At 34.9% G+C, this 18,318-nt stretch overlaps 2 protein-coding genes across 2 annotated transcripts; one reads left to right on the plus strand and one right to left on the minus strand.

The window, feature by feature from the left end:
* Positions 1–590: 590 nt before the first annotated feature.
* On the minus strand, positions 591–8,096 carry LOC116127755 (epidermal growth factor receptor substrate 15-like 1). The gene is made up of 13 exons (XM_031413389.1): positions 7,858–8,096; positions 6,291–7,428; positions 5,712–5,930; positions 5,406–5,611; positions 4,814–4,888; positions 4,254–4,325; positions 4,062–4,160; positions 3,846–3,914; positions 3,652–3,766; positions 3,074–3,142; positions 2,552–2,891; positions 2,240–2,363; positions 591–1,561 (listed from the first exon to the last, which is right to left on the minus strand). The coding sequence occupies exons 1-13, from the start codon at positions 7,999–8,001 to the stop codon at positions 752–754; spliced, it is 3,480 nt and encodes a 1,159-aa protein (XP_031269249.1). The 5' UTR covers positions 8,002–8,096; the 3' UTR covers positions 591–751.
* A 6,403-nt stretch (positions 8,097–14,499) lies between these two features.
* On the plus strand, positions 14,500–18,155 carry LOC116127766 (SRSF protein kinase 2-like). Its single transcript, XM_031413412.1, has 4 exons — positions 14,500–14,930; positions 16,267–17,049; positions 17,496–17,543; positions 17,626–18,155. The coding sequence occupies exons 1-4, from the start codon at positions 14,748–14,750 to the stop codon at positions 17,944–17,946; spliced, it is 1,335 nt and encodes a 444-aa protein (XP_031269272.1). The 5' UTR covers positions 14,500–14,747; the 3' UTR covers positions 17,947–18,155.
* The last annotated feature ends 163 nt before the right edge of the window (positions 18,156–18,318 follow it).

Consider the following 18,318-nt stretch of genomic DNA (forward strand, 5'->3'; position numbering starts at 1 on the left):
ATTCCTTGTACAATATTTAGGCTGTTGACGTGTTGGATAACTTTCAAGTAAACATAATTTAGAAGAGATTACGTGTCAAATATAATAATAATATATTGTTTGTTGACTATATTATTTATGGCTCCTTTCTATCAAAATGTGAACTCAACCCATTTGTTCATTGAGTTATTAGTTTATGGTAACCCCTGCGTCAACCCAATAACTCATTAAAGTTACAAGGCCTTCACAAATGCCCAAGAGATATCAATGTAGATCACATACTGAGTACCCAAAAAGCACATTTCAAAAATCCCCAAGTATGGCAAACTTGGATCCTCCATTACAAATTGAAGACCGACAAAGGAGTAAGAAAATGTAGTCGAGGAACAAGATGACGCAGATTATAAATATCACAAATAATGATTAACGCCTGATATTTGAAAGTGAATTACATGTATATCAAGGCTATCCTGATGATGATGATGATGAAGAAGAAGAAGAAGAAGAAGAAGAAGATATTACAAAAGAATACAACACAATAAGTAATTCAATCATCAAAAAAGAAAAGAAAAGAAAAACAAAAATTGAAGAACAAAATGAACCTTATGGCACAATCACTCAATTGTCACATTATATATACTCTCTTCAAAGAACCCAAAGCCGCCACACCTAATCCAATATTTAATAAATCTTACCAGCAAAGGAAGGAAGGCTTCAATTTGTCAAGAAAGACAACATGTAATCTAATAGTACCGCACTCCCTTCTCTCCTACTAAAATGCACTCCATTCTGAGGTTTTCTTTGGAGTTTGACTCTCTACTGATGTGCTAAACGGCCCTGTTGAACCAAATGGATCTGAGTACTCAGAACTTCTCTTTTGACTTTCTACTGACATGCTAAATGGTCCGGTTGACCCGAATGGATCAATGAAGTCAGAACTACTCTTTGGAGTTTGACTCTCTATTGATGATGTCTTAAATGGTCCACTTGATCCAAATGGATCTGTCTCATCAAATGCTGGGAACCCATGACCATGATCTGAGTCTCTGGCGCTGCGGACGGAATCAAACCTTGCAAGGGAACTCTGTGACGATTGGAAGAATCCGCTATCATTTGCATTAAATGAATCAAACCTCATTGAGAGACCATGACTCTGTTCAGTATCTTTGGTGCTACGGATAGAATCAAATCTATCAAGAGTATGGCGTGGAGACTGGAAGAATCCACTGTCACGTGTGTTGAACGAATCAAACCTAGAGAAGCTGTCAAACGAAGGCTCCTCTGATCCCATACTAAACCTTCGTGGGGAGTTTCCAAAACTATAGGCAGGAGTGCTAGGAACAGAATCTGCAAATATACTCTTCCCCTTGTCGAAGGAATAATCATCTGGCCCTGAACTAAATCTCCGTGGAGAGTTTCCATAAGTACTGTAAGCAGGGGTGCTTGGAACAGAATCTGCAAAAATTGATGAGCTCTTCCCCAGAAACATGTTATTGCTGCGAGAGGAATCTGTTTTTATGGGCTTCAGACCAAAGTCATCAAGACCATATAGAGAACTTTCACGTCTGTCATGATCCATGTCCTGCATTGGAAAAGAGAGAAAAATCATTGAACCAATGTATGTGCATTTTAAGAACTCATCACACTTGACAAATTTTCTCATGCAACAAGTTCACCAAAAAGCTTTCACAAATTTCTCAACAAGCATGCAAGCAGCCAATTGTTCCCTAGCTTTACAAAATGATCCCCGTTTCAAATTACAGTTTTTAAAGCAACATCTAACGCATTAGATACAATAAAATGTTCTAAAACACAGAAGAAGAATAAAATATTTAGGTTTTTGATGCATGAGTTAATCTGAGCAATTTCTCCAAGGATAACTGAGCCAGTTCACATGTCTAGAATAGAACCAAAAACAAACTAACAGGCTAACACCAAAAGCCTTGCAGATATAAAAATATTAATAATATATAAAGTTCTCTTCTTCTTTTTCACCTATCAGTATAAAACCAAAACAAAACATACTAAAAGTAGATAAAACAGATTTTAGCCTCCTGCTTCAACTTAAAACAGATTACAGAATACTTGGATGCTAAAATAGGATTCATGTAGCCTACACAATGATATAAGAGAAAATAAATGATCATATGATAAGATAAATCAAAATAAAAGAGCACTGCATTCAGTGGCGCTCTCCAGTATTGCAGTGTGGCACGACTAGCACATGGAATGCAGTGCACAACAATAATAGTTCACAAACCTTGGTACTCTCAGTGTCAAAGCCCCAAACTGATTCTGTATCATAATGAGTATCAAATGTTCCCCAACTAGGTTCATCAAATACTTTGTCTCCCGAAAAAACGGATTCAGTACCGTCCTGATCACTGAACAAGTAAATCACCAAAAGTTTCAGTCTAATGAAGCATAACATAAACGAAGTAGAGAAATGATAATGAAACAGAATCCCAACTGCAAGCATGCTTCACACAACATTGGCTTCCTGCAGACCCTTTCCAAAGATGAAAAATGAAACAAACTAAATTAAATTAAAATAAGAAAGAAAGCCACAAACCTTCGTGTTTCTTTATCATGGGGTGAGCCATCAGCACCAATGTTCCTCATTTGGGAATCTTGGACTTCTTGAGATTTGCTCTCTGCTGCAGCACTTCCAGCTGGACTGTCAGGAGGACTTCTTGCCAAGCCATTCTCAGTTTGATCATGGGCCAATTCATTTTCAGTGTTCTCTTCACCTTTACTCATGACCTTCTCGGGTTTAGCTTCAGTATCTGAGGATGAAGTATTTAAACCATTGTTCATAGAAGTCACATCTTTTCGAACTAGTGAAGATTTTGGTTTTGGCGGGGCTATGACATTTTGCACATCAAGCGTGAGTTCCTTGACAAAAGTGAATCCTGAAATACATAAAAGATAACAATTCATCCAAATAATATTGCAATGCAATTTACAACTAAAAAGTTTAAACAAACCATCAAAAGAATACAATTCTATGATACCAAATAAGTTCTGTGTTACAAATTCTCAGGCCAAACAAATAATAATAATAACAAATCCCAAAGGCAACTCTTTGACAGACCTTCGTCTTCAAACTTGTCCCAATCTTCATCCCAATCAGCTGTTCCTTCTTGGATTCCAGGTTGCCAACCTTAAGGAATACCATTAAAAAAAAATTGAGAAAAGTTAAAGCATGATCTCTTATAAATAAATAAATAAATATCAATCACGCAACTAGATAAAAAGGAAAATTAGAAGGATGAGAGATAATATAAAACTCAAGAAAAAAAATTATAACACACAAAAACCCACTATAACAACTTTTTTATCTATACAATTAAACCTATGTAACCCATTTTATCAAAGTACAGCCCTTGTCATTTCAAAAAACAATATCCCTATACATACATCAAAGAGCACATTATATAATGTACAAATACATCATATTCAGTATGGTTTACTCTATTCAAAGATCAAAACGACACATATACAAGAGATTTATTAACGTACAAAAATTGTGATTCTCATATACTAAAAATAATTGCAGAAAATAGATATTTTGATTTAAAAGATATTCCTCATCATAGTCAGATAAATAAAAGCCTCCAATGGGGCATGAATTAAGCAGACCATAACATTAGTAAGACAGTAGAAAAGTACCAAAGGGAAGCTCAACCAGTGAAGTTGGTTTAGCACGCAATCCATATTGTTTGCAGCGTTCATTCAAATTTTTCACTAGTTCTTCCAGGCCTACTTGGATTGTATCAGCACGTTGCTGCAAAGCCCAATAAAAATTGACTTAAATATATGTTCTCATAAAATCTCCGCCTAACTAATCACAGTAAAAAGCATACCTGAAGAGAACCATCACCACTATCTCCTTCCATTTTGACAATTGCCTGATATAAATCCATTTTTTTCTCCTGCAAGTAAAACCAATTGCAATATCATATAGTTAGATAAAAGGAGAACTATACAGCAGTTAGAGAAGCCAAAATTAATAGCAAAATGACCTCAACTGACTCCAAAGAAGAAAAAACATTCATTGGCCATCACTGAACCAAAATTACCTGAATATCACGAAATGTGGACTCTTCAAGAGTTAGTTTGGAGGCTACATCTCCAGACTGCTTATATTTCTCCTCATACTTCTTCGCCAACAACTCGACCTGAATTACAAGTCACCCCAATTGGTCCAATACAAAGCAAAATAATATAACGAACACATGTATAGCAAATAAGCAAATAACAAAAGGAGATACCTCACGTCTGTCACCAGCCACCCTTTCTGTGATCTCATTTAGTCGATTGTCACATCTGCTTTTGTATAAAATCTGAACCGGGTAAAAGAAAAATAAAGAGTAAAGAAAAGGAAATATCAGCACTTCATCTTGACATTTCCATCACAAAAATGACAAATATAAAAATTTTCCCCCTAAATTGCCTTCAATGAACTATCATAAATTAATGATTCCTAGCCAAAACCCCAACCACCCCAAAAAATATTTTCAAGAAATAAAAAATTAAAAAAATATAAAAGAGAAATCTGCAACTACTTGCACCATATGTATGGAAAAGGCAGCTAAACAGATTTTATACAGAAAGAAAACTTAATTATGTAATATTAATTGTTTTGTTTATAGCATAACTATTTTTAATTTCCCAAAACTCACATAACATGTGAGCATAAAAGCATGAAATCATTTGAAACCTAAGTTTATCTATCATTATCGTGGTCGTTTGGCATAATTCAAATCAATATGACTACTTTTAAAAATCAGATGGTTGTTGAAAAGGAAATACTTCAACGGGGCATACTCACAAGTTCCTGCATCTTGGCATGATAGAATTGTATCTTCTCTCTAGAAGTCAATATCTCCTTTTCCAATTCTTCAACCTTAAATAATAGAGGAGAAACAAATCAGATTTAAGATTTCCAAAAAAAGCTACAATGAGTACTTCCACTCAAAATATAGCCATAAGAACAGTAGTTAGTGCAATTCAAACCATTCCACGTCTCAATACAATTGATTGGTCTCACTTAAATGCAAAACAATATATATAAGACTGCGAAAGTCAGTCAAATTCTACTGATTTTGATGCACACAGAAAGAAAAAAAAATTAACTGTAGACCGAATACTCTGGAACACAACCATAATTTATAGAATAAACAAACATGTAAAATTTGATTTAACTGGATAAATCAGTGTCAGGTCAATGATTAAAGAATTAACAAATTGCTCAAATGATTTGGAAGAGATTCCTTAAATGTGGATTCCGATTGAAATTATTCCCAGATATATTTGGAAATGATGTAAACATATATGACTTTTATATTAAAAGAAATACAACGCATGAGCCTTAACAGGTGATGCATGCTTTAAACTAGACATAGTAATTGCATAGTAAGTACCTTTTTATCTGCCTCAGTTGCCTCTTTAAGCTTTGCGTTCAACGATTCCTGTTCTTCTTTGCTTAGTTGATCCACAAGATGCTTTTCCAGAGGAGGAACTTTGGATTTTTGTTGAACCGGCTGTACAGTTCTATCAGGCTGATGAGCAGGAACCGGCCTTGGTGGCTTTCCTGCAGGAGGTCTAGCACCATGTGGTGGTTGTAAACCTGTTCAAAATTTTCCTTTTTAACTTGCAAATACATAAATAAAAGGGAGACAGGGTTGCAACTACATCGAATGATTGTGACACAGTAAGAAATACTATACCTCCAACATGGCCCCAAGCTGCACTACCATGTGGAACTGTAGGCTGGCCTGGAAGAGAAAATAGAGCATCTTCAGGCACGATGGTGCTTGGAAGCATCGTAGGAAGAGGGCGCCCTTCTCTGAAACGTTCCATCAAATAGAGAGCAATGCAGAATTCCTTCAAAGAGAGCATACTGTCGTTATCTTGGTCAGATAGATCCCACACCTGTTTTAAAACCTCTGAAACACCAACAAGAATAACATACACAATTATCATGTGGTAAGAGAAAAATTTAGTTCCCACCAACAACCAACCTGTTCACAAATTTGTATAATCCAAATTTATTATAGTGTCATGTCAAATGTTCAGCCAAAAGCTAGCAAAGCATATTGCAAAACATCCCAACAGTTATCTCTTTCTGACCAGATGACCACAAACCTTATCTTTAAATGAATAGCATGCCTTACAACCAAAAAATAACTAACAATCAATATAGAGATACAAGTTAGACTAGACCAAAATTGAGCTCACACTTAACCAACAGAAGGATCCTAGCAGGAAAAAAAAAAAAAGGAACATCTCAACATCTCAAATACTACCTCTTGGGAGCCTCCAACTCAAGAACAGGTTACGCGCCTGTTCACCAGTGATTTTCCCATCTCTATCTGTGTCTACTTGCACAAAAACTTTAGTATACTTCTGAACCTCAGACTGAGTCATTTTTGACCATGGAATATTGGGCTGAGTAGAAGCTGGATTTGCAGCTCCAACAGGAAACCCAGTTGAAGTAGAAGCAGTGGTACTCTGAACTGGAAACTGGTTATTCAGTTTCACTGCTGACCGACCTTGCTGATACTGACCACCCAAAGGTTGCTGAGGAATTGAAGTCTGTAAGGATTCAACTGAACTGGGTTTCACTGATGGTTCAGGCGCAGAGGATGCTGGAACAATTGTGCTTGAGACAGGTAAGCTACCTGCAGAAGATGTCACGACAGGTTGCTTTGGTTGAACTAGAGTTGCAGAAAATACATCTCCAAAAAGTGAGCCAGAGGCAAACCCATTGCCTGAAACAACCAAAGCTTCAGAATTTGAAACTTGGTGCGCTGGAGCAGTAGCTGGAGTCTGCCCTGATGTTGCTGGTGGTCTAGGTTGAACAGAGGGAGTCAAACTTGAAGCTGTCAAACCAAATCCATCCTGAGCCTTGGAAGGACTAATCCCTCTGGTAGGCACTTGTGAAGTTGCAGGCCCCAAAGGACCACCTGTAGCTCCACCAAGATAATTAGTTGATACATTTGAAGTTGGAGGGCGAGCCACTTGCATAGTACTTCCACTTAGCATACTTCGGCTTGCAAGCATTTGTTGGGGATGAGGTCCAGCACCAGAAGACACTGATTGGGGTGGCCTAAACTGATTTGGTTGAGATGGGAAAAACTGTTGGTTTGTGCTTGCATTTCCAAGGCCTTGTGGTCCTCTAACACCAATGTTTTGAGGTGATGGTGGTTGGTTAGCACTCAACTGTGGAGCAGGTGCTCCCGGCCTAGACTGAGAACTCGGTGTAGCTGCAAGATTTATTTGGGGAGCAGGGATTTTAGCTGAAGCAGGACTGTATAATGCTGCCTTCACTATGTCTGGAGTCAATTCTCGCTTACTTTGTGCCACAGTAACGAGTCTAAGAGCATTGTAAAATTCTGCTCGATTAAGAAAGCCAGCTTTTCTCTGATCAGCATGTGTCCATACCTGCACAAAACAGAACCATCCATAGAGTGCCAAGAGATCAAGTTCCCAACAAAAAAGTGTGTTAAAAAAATTGCGAAACCATTATAGTAAATCACTCAATCCTGACACACACACAACGCTTATTCTTCTCCCAACACTGCCTCTGGACTCAAAAACGAAACTAAAACTATTAGCATCTCAACAAAACCAAACAGCCATTACAAACACGAAATGCCAAACATCCAATCAAAACAAAGCCAAATAATTCAACATCGCCATTCTATTCAATCTCAATCAAACTCCAAAGCTTAGCCCTAACTAACTGTCCCACAAACTAAATCTCCAACTCAAAATTCGCAACAAATTCAACGAAACAAGCAACTCTCGAAAACGAAAAAATCGAAGGAAAACAAAAACGGTACGGATTGGATTGAATTAGAGGATGAATACCTGCGCGAGGACTTGTTTGGGTAAATTTGAGCCTTGGAAGAAACCGACGGCTTCAGCTCCACTGATCTGACCGTCACCGTCCAAATCTGCTCGTCTGAAATACGCATCGAATAGATCAGTGTTGGTCGCATTTTGCCCCGCCATTTCTGATCGATCGAGAGATGAAACTCTCGCCGGATCGCGACGAGATAATTAAATAAATCAATGTTTCGAGACACCGTAAAAAAAAAAAAAAAAAATAGTGTGGGGAAGCCCAAAAATGTCCTTAAAATGCCGAGAGTTGGCTTGATCTCATTCGCTAAGCGGAGGAATCAGTATTTCAATAACTGTACGGTTTGGTCTGCCCTGAAACGATGTCGTTTGACGGAATCGAGTTATGAGTAGACAGGAACGATTTATATAAACGCCGGCATTCCTCCGTGTACTGACGTTCCTTTACACGTGTTAAAACTAAGCATGTGTTTAGTTAGGGGTAATTCCCCGTTAATGTCATTTAATATTACTTAGATTACCACGTTTGTTTATCAAGTAATATAATATTCTTATAATCTTCCCAAACTAGTAATAATTGATGTTGGTTATATAGGAGATAATAATAACCTCCATTCTTTAAAGGTTGGTTATATATGATGGATTTGTTTAAGGGAATGTTATATTACTAAGAAATATTATATTACTAGAAAAATATATTACTAGGGAATCTTTAGAGAAATGTGTTTGGTGAGTACGTTATAATAATATGTTTGGTTGGGAAGATAAATGAGTGGGTATGTTATATAGATTACTAAATTGCCCTCATTTTTAAATAATAATATAATAATATTTTTATTATTATTTTATTCTATTATTTTTTAAGTTATTTTTTTTAACCCCCCTACATTTGAAATTTTACTAAAATACGCCAACCATATACAACTTTAATTTATAACAAAATCACCCCCACTCACCCCAAGCCACCACCGTAATGGCCCACGATCGGTCGGATCTGGCTAGTCATACACCGATAAGGACTAATCCAGCCAGATCTGGCTGTGAATATGGTTGTGAAACAACGACCATTTCACGACCAAAGATCTGGCCTTTTCACAGCCAGATCTATGGCATTTCACGACCACATCTTTGGCCGTGAAACGACCAGATCAAGTCGTTTCCGGCCATGGATCACAAATCCATGGCCAAAAACGTCCTTATCGGCATAAGACCGACAGGATCTTGCCGGTCTTGTGCCGATACAACGACTTTCGCTAATGGCTAGTGGTGGTGGCTAGCAATCGACGGTGGTCTTGGGTGGTTGGGGGTATTTTATTAACTTTTAAACTTTTTTGTAGCCGGGGTATTTTAACTAAATTTTCAAATGTTGGAGGTCTAGGTAATTGTTATTTGATAGGCATATGAGGGCAAACGTGTCCGAAATGATAAAATATTAAGGGCAAAATAGGGTCAAAATTAAAATTGTCTCGGTAATCTTATATTAACACCCCTTGGGAAGGTAATTTGATTACCCCTAATATTACCAGCAGTAAACACTATCTCATAAAAGATTACATAATATTTTATTACTTGACAACCAAATGAGGGAATCTTGAAAATTAAACAAAGATTACAGGATTAATCTTATATCACCCCAAACTAAATGTTACCTTAGGTATTTTAAGATTACTTAATAATCTTATTTTTGTTACTATTTTACCCTTTATTAATAAAATTTTTGGACAATAATGTCTTTATTTTGAAATTATTTTACACGAATCTTGCATTATAATTTTACCTCTAATTAATTAAGTTTTTGGATAATAATATCATTATATTTAAAACAAATTGCAGGTCACCCAAGACCATTGCCGCCTGGTAGCCACCACCATCAGTAGCTGGCCAACCATCGTCTTCAATCACCATAACGATGCACAACCAGTTGAATCTGGGCGACTGTGCACTAATCTGGCCGTTTTCAGCCATATTGATGGTCGTAGATTTGGCCAAAAACGGCCAAATCCATGGTTGTAGATGCCAGAATAGATCTAGCTATTAACGGCTAGATCGATGGCCACAGATTTAGCCATTAACGATCATTGATCTAGTCGTTTCCGGCCAAATTAGCGCATAATCGGCCAGATTCTGTCTGTCGTGCACCATTCCAGCCACTTTCGACGACAGTTAGCGATGGTGGATGGTGGCCAACAATGGATTGGGATGGGTGGGGGCGATTTTGTTACAAGTTAAAGTTTTATATAAGCTGTGTGTTTTAGCAAAATTTCAAATGCAAGGGGTTAAATGAAATGATTGAAAAAATAATTTTATATTAATATTTAAAAAGGGGGGCAATTTAGTAATCTATATAACATACCCATTAATTTATCCTCCCAACCAAACATATCAATATAACATATCGACCAATTTATTCCAACTTAACCAAACACATTTTCCTAAACATTATAGTAATTTTTAAGGTAATCTATCTTTCCATTAATATAACATTTTCAATAATACAACATTCCCTGATAAAAGAAATAAGAAAACATATCAAAATTACTGAGATATTAAAAATAAAATAAAAAAAAAAAAAAAAAAAAAAACTTTGTTATCTTAATAATTTACCCAATTTTATTTTAACATACTCGAATAAAATGAATACCCCGACCAACTGTTAGATATTGTCCACTTTGTGCCCTCCTTCCGGCCTTGCCCTTCATGTGTCTCACAACTTTGCTCGGGCCTTGCCTTTCCTGGGCCTCACGGTTTTGCCTAAAACACCTCCCCTTTGGGCTCAACGTCCTTGCTGACACCTTGCTTGGGGCTACTCTAGTTTTTTGCTCGGGACTTGCCCTTCTTGTGCCTCACGGTTTTGCCCAAATCACCCCTCCCCCCTTTGGGCTCAACGTCCTCGTTGACACCCTTCTTGGGCCTACTCTGATCATCTGCACACCAACCCAACTGTCAAATATTGTCCGCTTTGGGCTCTCCTTCGGGCCTTGCCCTTCCTAGCCCTCACGATTTTGGTTTTGGGCTATCCCTAAAACGTGTCTAACAAGTTAAGAAACCTTAGGATATTTAACTAGCTCAGCCCACTCATTCACAAACGATGTGGAATGTTAACAAAAACATCTAATAAATATTTTGGGTATGTTTGTTTATATACTCAATTCTCTATTTTCATATTTTGGTCTTTGAAAAATGTGAAGCACTAATTCATTTATGTTTTTGCTCTTTGTTGTCCAAGTAAAATAAAGAAAGACATAGATCTTGTAAATCAACAGTAACATAGGTCATAGATATGAATTTTGTTGAATTATGACCAAATAGTTTGTGATTTAAATGTATAATAGCTACCACTATTTGGATATTGTGACTCGTTTTCTTTTATGTTCTCATGTAAAATAATATGTCCTTAGGAAAAGCTATTTAATAAATAATACAATTGTAAATAAAAATATAATTATATGAGTTTTATTAGGAATTAAAATATAGATTCTATTAAAAATAGAATGTCTTATATATTACCTATAAATATAGAGGTAATAACCAATTCAATATTGTGAGAGAATATGAGAACATAAGGTATTTAATGTAAAGGTTATTAGGTGTGCATTAGAAAGTGTACTGGTTGTGTATCGGGGTTTATGGTGCTGTGTACTCTTGTATATCGTGTTCATGAAATTATGTCGGCCGATTATGTCAAATCACGTAAATATTGTACCTCTTTGTATGGTGTGATTTTATTCCTATGTTATTAATCTTGAATGTATGTTTTCTGCTGTGCGATCTCCTAACAATGATAAAATTTTTAATTTTTGGATTAGCATTAAAAGGACTCTATGATTTAAAATTAAATTTACAAAAAAAAGTTTTTGATATATGTTTTTAATTCATATAAAAAAAAATACATAAACATAATTAGAGATACCATATACCTTTAAAGGGTCAAAAAATGAAAAGTCAGTATGATTTTAGATAAACAACTAGGATTAGTTGAATTAGTAGCCTAATGGATTAATTGAAGTCAAATTGACTAATTAATTTTCCAGTTAAGCAATTATATTTGATAAAACCATTATGGTTCAACAATATACAGTAGAACTTCTTTATACTCATAATGTTGAGACCAACTAAATTTATTACTACGAAAAGATTATAACTTAATAAAGGTGTAGTTACAATAATTATTTTTTATATTCAATTTTTTATTTTTTTTTATAATTCATGTATTAATAGTATTAGGATTTCAATTCATTATTTTAGTTGCATTAGGATAGTACGAAAAATGGATATCAAAGAGTTATTACATAATTAAGTTATCAGATTCGACAACTTAATTACACTAATCAAATGGATATTAATGTGTTCCTCAATCATCCAAATGAGTAACAAGTCATGTATGTTTTAACTGAAGAAAAAAACATTACTAGAATTCGACAAGAAGAGGAAGGAGATAATCTTGAGGATGATAGTATGAAAATACGAAAAGTTTCGTGTCAAGAAACTCTAAACATACTTGAGAAGTTAGAAATATTTTGATTTCAATAAGAAGGTGTTTATGTTGGCGACTTATTATGAACCCATAAGATAAAAGATGTGGTAACAACTCTATAGTATAAATCATTGTCAAACAACTTTAGATAAATAATTTATTCCATCTTAAACCTTTAATGTAACATAACATATATTTTTCAAATATATATATAATTATTACTATGTAGAGGCAAGTTCCTTAAGACGGAACCTAGAAAAATTATAACTTATTATAATGTGAAATTTATTCTTATTTATAACTAGCCCAAGTTAGGACTATAAATTTTTATGACTACATGGAGGTTATTCCTATATAGAGTATCACTATAGAGAAATTATACTGTATGTGCATTACTTAATATTAATTAAGCCTTTCTATGATTAAATTTGTTTATGCAACATAATACATATAATACTATTTAATCACTATATATTATTAAGGGTTTTAATTTTAAAAATATTCAACTTTTTGTGAGGATAAAAAAGTAATTGTATATATTTAAATTATTTATTTGATCACATATTTATATGTAAAATGGAGTTTTTTTTTTTTAGCAATGCTAAATAGACCCCACTTATTTCCTAAAAAGCCCCCATTTCCAATTTTAATTAGGAAAAAACTATAAATAAAAATAAATAAAAGGGATTGCTCCACCATTATTATTATTTTCTCTTTTTATGTCTTTTGCAAACTTTTCTATTGTTCCACCATTTTTTTTATTTTTTTTATGTATTAAAAGGGATTATTTTTTAATTATATTATCGACTATAAAACTATTATGTATGTCAGTATAGTGAAGATGTCTATTTAAAAGTTTTTAATAATGGTTGAAAATAAGAACGAAAAGCACTGAAAAAGAAAGGTTTTGATTTGATTTGAAACTAAACTGATAAATATTAATAAATAAATGAGTGCACTTTAAAGTGTAAATTACTTTTTTATTTTATTATGACGTGTATAGATATATGTTGTTATTTTGGCATGCATTTGATAATGAGTTAGGGCAGATGGCCCAATCATAAAGCTGAGCTCTTCCTATCTTCTTAGTCCAACTTTCCAATTATCACCTTCTTCTTTTTCCTCAATAAATAAAGTCTTTTATCATCCCCTTTTTTAAAAAAAAAAAAACTCTATTTTATTATCCTATTTAAAATAATCAGTAAAAAACGTGTTTATTTTAATATTGATGGAATTAAATTCAAAATTCAATCCTATTTTATTTAACTCAAAACATTTAACAATTAAAGTTTATAAAATGACAAAAACACCCTCACCCACCCAAACCACTATTAGTTGCTAGCAACCACCGCCGGTCGCCAGTCGTCGCCACTACCACCATCGGCGATAGAACGATGCACGACCAGTCAGATCTAACAGGTCATGTACCATTCTGACGACTGCCAGCTACCATCCGATGGTGGTGGCAAGCTATTGACAGTCGGTTGGGTGGGTGAAGTGTTTTTGTTAATTTATAAGTTTTTATTGTGAGGGTGTTTAGCTAAATTAACAAATATAGAGAGTTAAAAAATAATCTAAATATTTTCAGAAAATATTTTTAAAAAATATACCAAACACATTCTTAAAATCTTATCCTATTTGATTTAATCATATTCTATCATATTCAGAATAGTTTTTTCATAATATCACATTTCAAATAATGTACTAAACAGACCCATTATTATTCTAATATTTTATTTAATAAAATAAATAAAATGATAAACATAAAATATAGTTTGATTAAGGAATTATAATCTTACTCGTAAAAAAATTCACACACACACACACACACACACACACACATATATATATATATATATATATATATAATTTTCTGGTTTAAAAGGAATGAAAACTGTTGTAAAAGTGAATTACCGGATATACCCTCCAAACGATGATGTAAATAAAATAAAAAAGTGAAATGGATTAATTAACCATGATCATGAAGCAGTTGGCTTACCAGCATCAGCCATCAAACCAAACCTGTACAAGAAAATTTGATCACAACACTCTACCTAATAAAAAATACATAACACGTAAGGTAACCAACCCCGACACGGGGCCGGGAGGGGCAAAATAGGAACCCCAAAAAACTCAACTTTAAAAAGGGCAATTACGAAAGTTAAAAAAAGAAAGAAAGAAAAAAAGGGAGAGAGAGAAGAGTCTTCTATTGAATCGAACCGACGCCACACCACAGAGCTTGCAAAAAAGCAGGAAAACCAAAAGCAAAGCATTAACTAGAAACCAATTTCAAAATCATATTTCTCGTTTTTGTTTTTTTAAATCTTCAAAACGTACATCATCGAGATTCAATAAAAAATAAGTTTAACTCGAATTGGAAATCAAATCGAAACAAATCAAATCAAATCACACGGTTGATACAAAGATGTCGTGTTCATCGTCATCAGGTTCGGAGGAAGACGATGAGGGAGTCGATTCCTACCGGAAGGGAGGTTATCACGCCGTTAGAATCGGCGATCCATTCGCTGGCGGTCGTTATATAGCTCAGAGGAAGCTCGGTTGGGGTCAATTCTCTACTGTCTGGCTCGCTTACGATACTCGAACCTCGGTACGTTTTGCGTTTGATTTATTTCTTTTTTTTGGATTTATTTGTTATGATTGTGATAGTATTCAACGAGATGATGCGTGATCCCGGTTCTGTTACCAGAATTTACGATCATTTTGTTAAGATAATAGTTAGTTAGCAGTAACGTTACTGCGGCTGTATCATAATGCTCTTTTGTTTATACGTTGTTGCTTTATGAACTTGCGTGATTAGTTGTAGATTTGATTAATTTTGATATATTTTTATTAATTTTATGTTTTGGTTTTGTTCACAGTTTGGTTGAGTATATCTAGATTCTGATGCTTAGATCTTCATTTTTTTAAATAATTATAATAATTTTAGGACGTAGTTTAGGATTATTTTATATTATTCGTATCAAATTCTCTTTTTATAGAAAAAAACATGGGGTCATCTTTTCGAAGGAATAAGTTTCTTGTTTCTATATTTGACTTGATATTTCCACTCCTTTATTGTAGACGATGCGATCAATGCTAATGTTAAATGATGATTTGACTGCTATAAATATGGATAAAAATGATCTACTTGGTTTTATCCTTAACAAGTAAATTTTTGTCTTGTACGTCTATTTTTTGACATGTTTGATAATGGACAAGCGTATATTTAAACTTCCATGTGTTTCATTATGGGCTTACTATCTATATCTTGTTTATTAAATATGCAGCAATGGTATAGGTATTTACAATAATCTTGATCTGCAACTTCCGAGAGAGGTTGTGGTTAATGCAAATAAGTCAAAAACACAATGTAAATAATGTTGCTTGCTGCAAAATTATGCTGTATCTGAGAGTGTAGATTATAGGACATTGAATATTTGGTCATGGAGTCTTCTTTTAAACTGTTAAAATTTTCTTTTCTTCATATTGGTAACTTGTATAGTTCATCACGGATAGAATATGGTGAGATCATTAATTAATGACATAACCATAAAATAAGAAACTCGCATGAAATCATTCCTTTGTTTGAATTCAGAACATATAAGCATTCACGAAGGTGACAGTAATTAAATTTAGGAATCCTATCCTTTCATTTGGGACTTGGCTTCCATATGCATTACATGCGTGTAATAAATATGGTGTTGTCAAGTGATCACTAACAGAAGCCTCTTGCTAAAAGACTTCGGGATGACCGTATTCTTTTATTGCTTCCATTTTCTTAATACATCAATGTGAAGTTTAAAACAATTATGGAAAATATATTCTTTATACATGCATTCTTCTCCATTTTTTTCATAAGATCATTCCTCTTCATTTCCCAGCGGTGGAGTAAATTTTTTTTGATCTGGTTCCTGCATCCTTATTATTTTCTTTTGCTTTCCCAGAGTTATGTTGCTCTTAAGATACAAAAAAGTGCTGCAGAATTCGCTCAAGCTGCTCTTCACGAGATTGGAATTCTTTCAGTTATTGCTGACGGTGACCCCTCTCATTCCAAGTTTGTTGTCCGACTGATTGACCACTTTAAGATTTCAGGGCCAAATGGGCAGCATCTTTGCATGGTCCTTGAATTTTTAGGCGATAGCTTACTCCGGCTGATCAAGTACAACCGCTACAAAGGGCTTGAATTGAATAAAGTTAGGGAGATTTGCAAATGCATTTTGACAGGTCTGGATTACTTGCATAGAGAACTTGGTATATTACACAGTGACCTAAAACCGGAAAATATTCTTCTCTGTTCCACCATTGATCCTTCCAAGGACCCAATTAGATCTGGACACAGTCCAATTCTTGAAAAGCCTGAGGGAAGCCTAAATGGTGGAGCTACCATGAATCTTATTGAGAAAAAGTTGAAGAGGAGGGCTAGGAGAGCAGTTGCCAAAATTTCAAGAAGAGCTTCAATGGGAGGGGTAGTAGCAACAAAGCCTGAGAGATCTATGGATGGGATTGATGTTAGGTGCAAGGTTGTGGACTTTGGAAATGCATGTTGGGCAGACAAGCCGTTTGCGGAAGAAATTCAAACAAGGCAGTATAGAGCTCCTGAAGTCGTACTAGGGTCAGGATATTCCTTTCCTGTTGATATGTGGTCATTTGCTTGCACAGCATTTGAACTTGCTACCGGGGACATGTTGTTTGCTCCTAAGAGTGGACAAGGCTATAGCGAAGATGAGGTAGGAAGGCATTCTATTAGTTAACTGATATCTTTGCTGGGTTATAAGTTTCCCTTTGAATTCTTTGTTTTCTAGTAAAAATTTCCATCTGAATATTGTATTATAGCAGACTGATTTCTCTTTATTCTGTGACTAATCTTTGGTTATCAAAAGAGAGAGAAACCAAAAAATAGTGAAGGGGAAACATATGCTACATGTGGAATCACATAATCTACCATAAAAAACCCTTGGTACTTCATTAAATCTGTAAAAAATCATTAGTTATCAATATGTCAAATGTCCTGTTGATTAGTCTGGTAAATTTAAAAGTATCTTACCTGTTAATCTGTTTTACATTGTTTACATTATGATGAACACACCCTCTTCGCTGCCCTGGGCGAAAGAGAAGAAAATGATAAAGAAACTGTTTATAGATGCTGATGAACTGTTCATTGGGTTGATTTTAGGATCACCTTGCACTCATGATGGAACTCCTTGGAAAGATGCCTCGAAAGGTAAGCAGATTATAGCCACAATATGTTCCATTGTTATTGACGTACCTTAATACCATTTCTCCTCTAATGCGTATATGAGCAGATAGCTATAGGAGGAATTCGGTCAAAGGATTATTTTGATCGGCATGGGGATCTTAAGAGGATTCGGAGGCTGAAGTTCTGGTCACTAGATCGATTGCTTGTTGAAAAGTACAAATTCTCTGAGACTGATGCTCGTGAGTTGGCAGAGTTTCTTTGTCCCATTCTCGATTTTGCACCAGAGAAGAGACCAACAGCACAGCAGTGTCTACAACATCCGTGGCTCAACCCCACGAATACTCCTCAAAACGAAAAGAAAAATAACCCTAAGGTGGAGAAGCTGGACGTTGGAATGAGCAAACTTCAGATTAAGGTGGGTAAATGAAGAAGGAATTGCTAATGCTACCACCACCGTCGCAGCCACCACCAGAATCAAGTCCTCCCTCGTTCCTCCTGTATGAGTATTGATTGTGATTGTCATTTTTTGGTTTGTTATATTTTTAATAAGATTAATTTTTGACTAATGATTAACTAAAATGTAAAATAGTAATGTACGTTGTGCGGAAATGACATGAAAGAGAAGTTTAACTGCAATGACGAACACTAGTGCATCTTGAATGGTACCGTTTTACGCCCTCTTACTTCTTCTTAATTGAATATCAACCTTTGTTTTGTCATCAATCAAGAATTAAGTGACAAACTGAGGCATAACTGAGAAGTGCATGAGACTTCAATATGCTTGCTTAAAGTATTTTGC

The sequence above is a fragment of the Pistacia vera genome, unplaced genomic scaffold (genome assembly GCF_008641045.1).
Source record: "Pistacia vera cultivar Batoury unplaced genomic scaffold, PisVer_v2 Contig195, whole genome shotgun sequence".
NCBI classification, from domain to species: domain Eukaryota; kingdom Viridiplantae; phylum Streptophyta; class Magnoliopsida; order Sapindales; family Anacardiaceae; genus Pistacia; species Pistacia vera.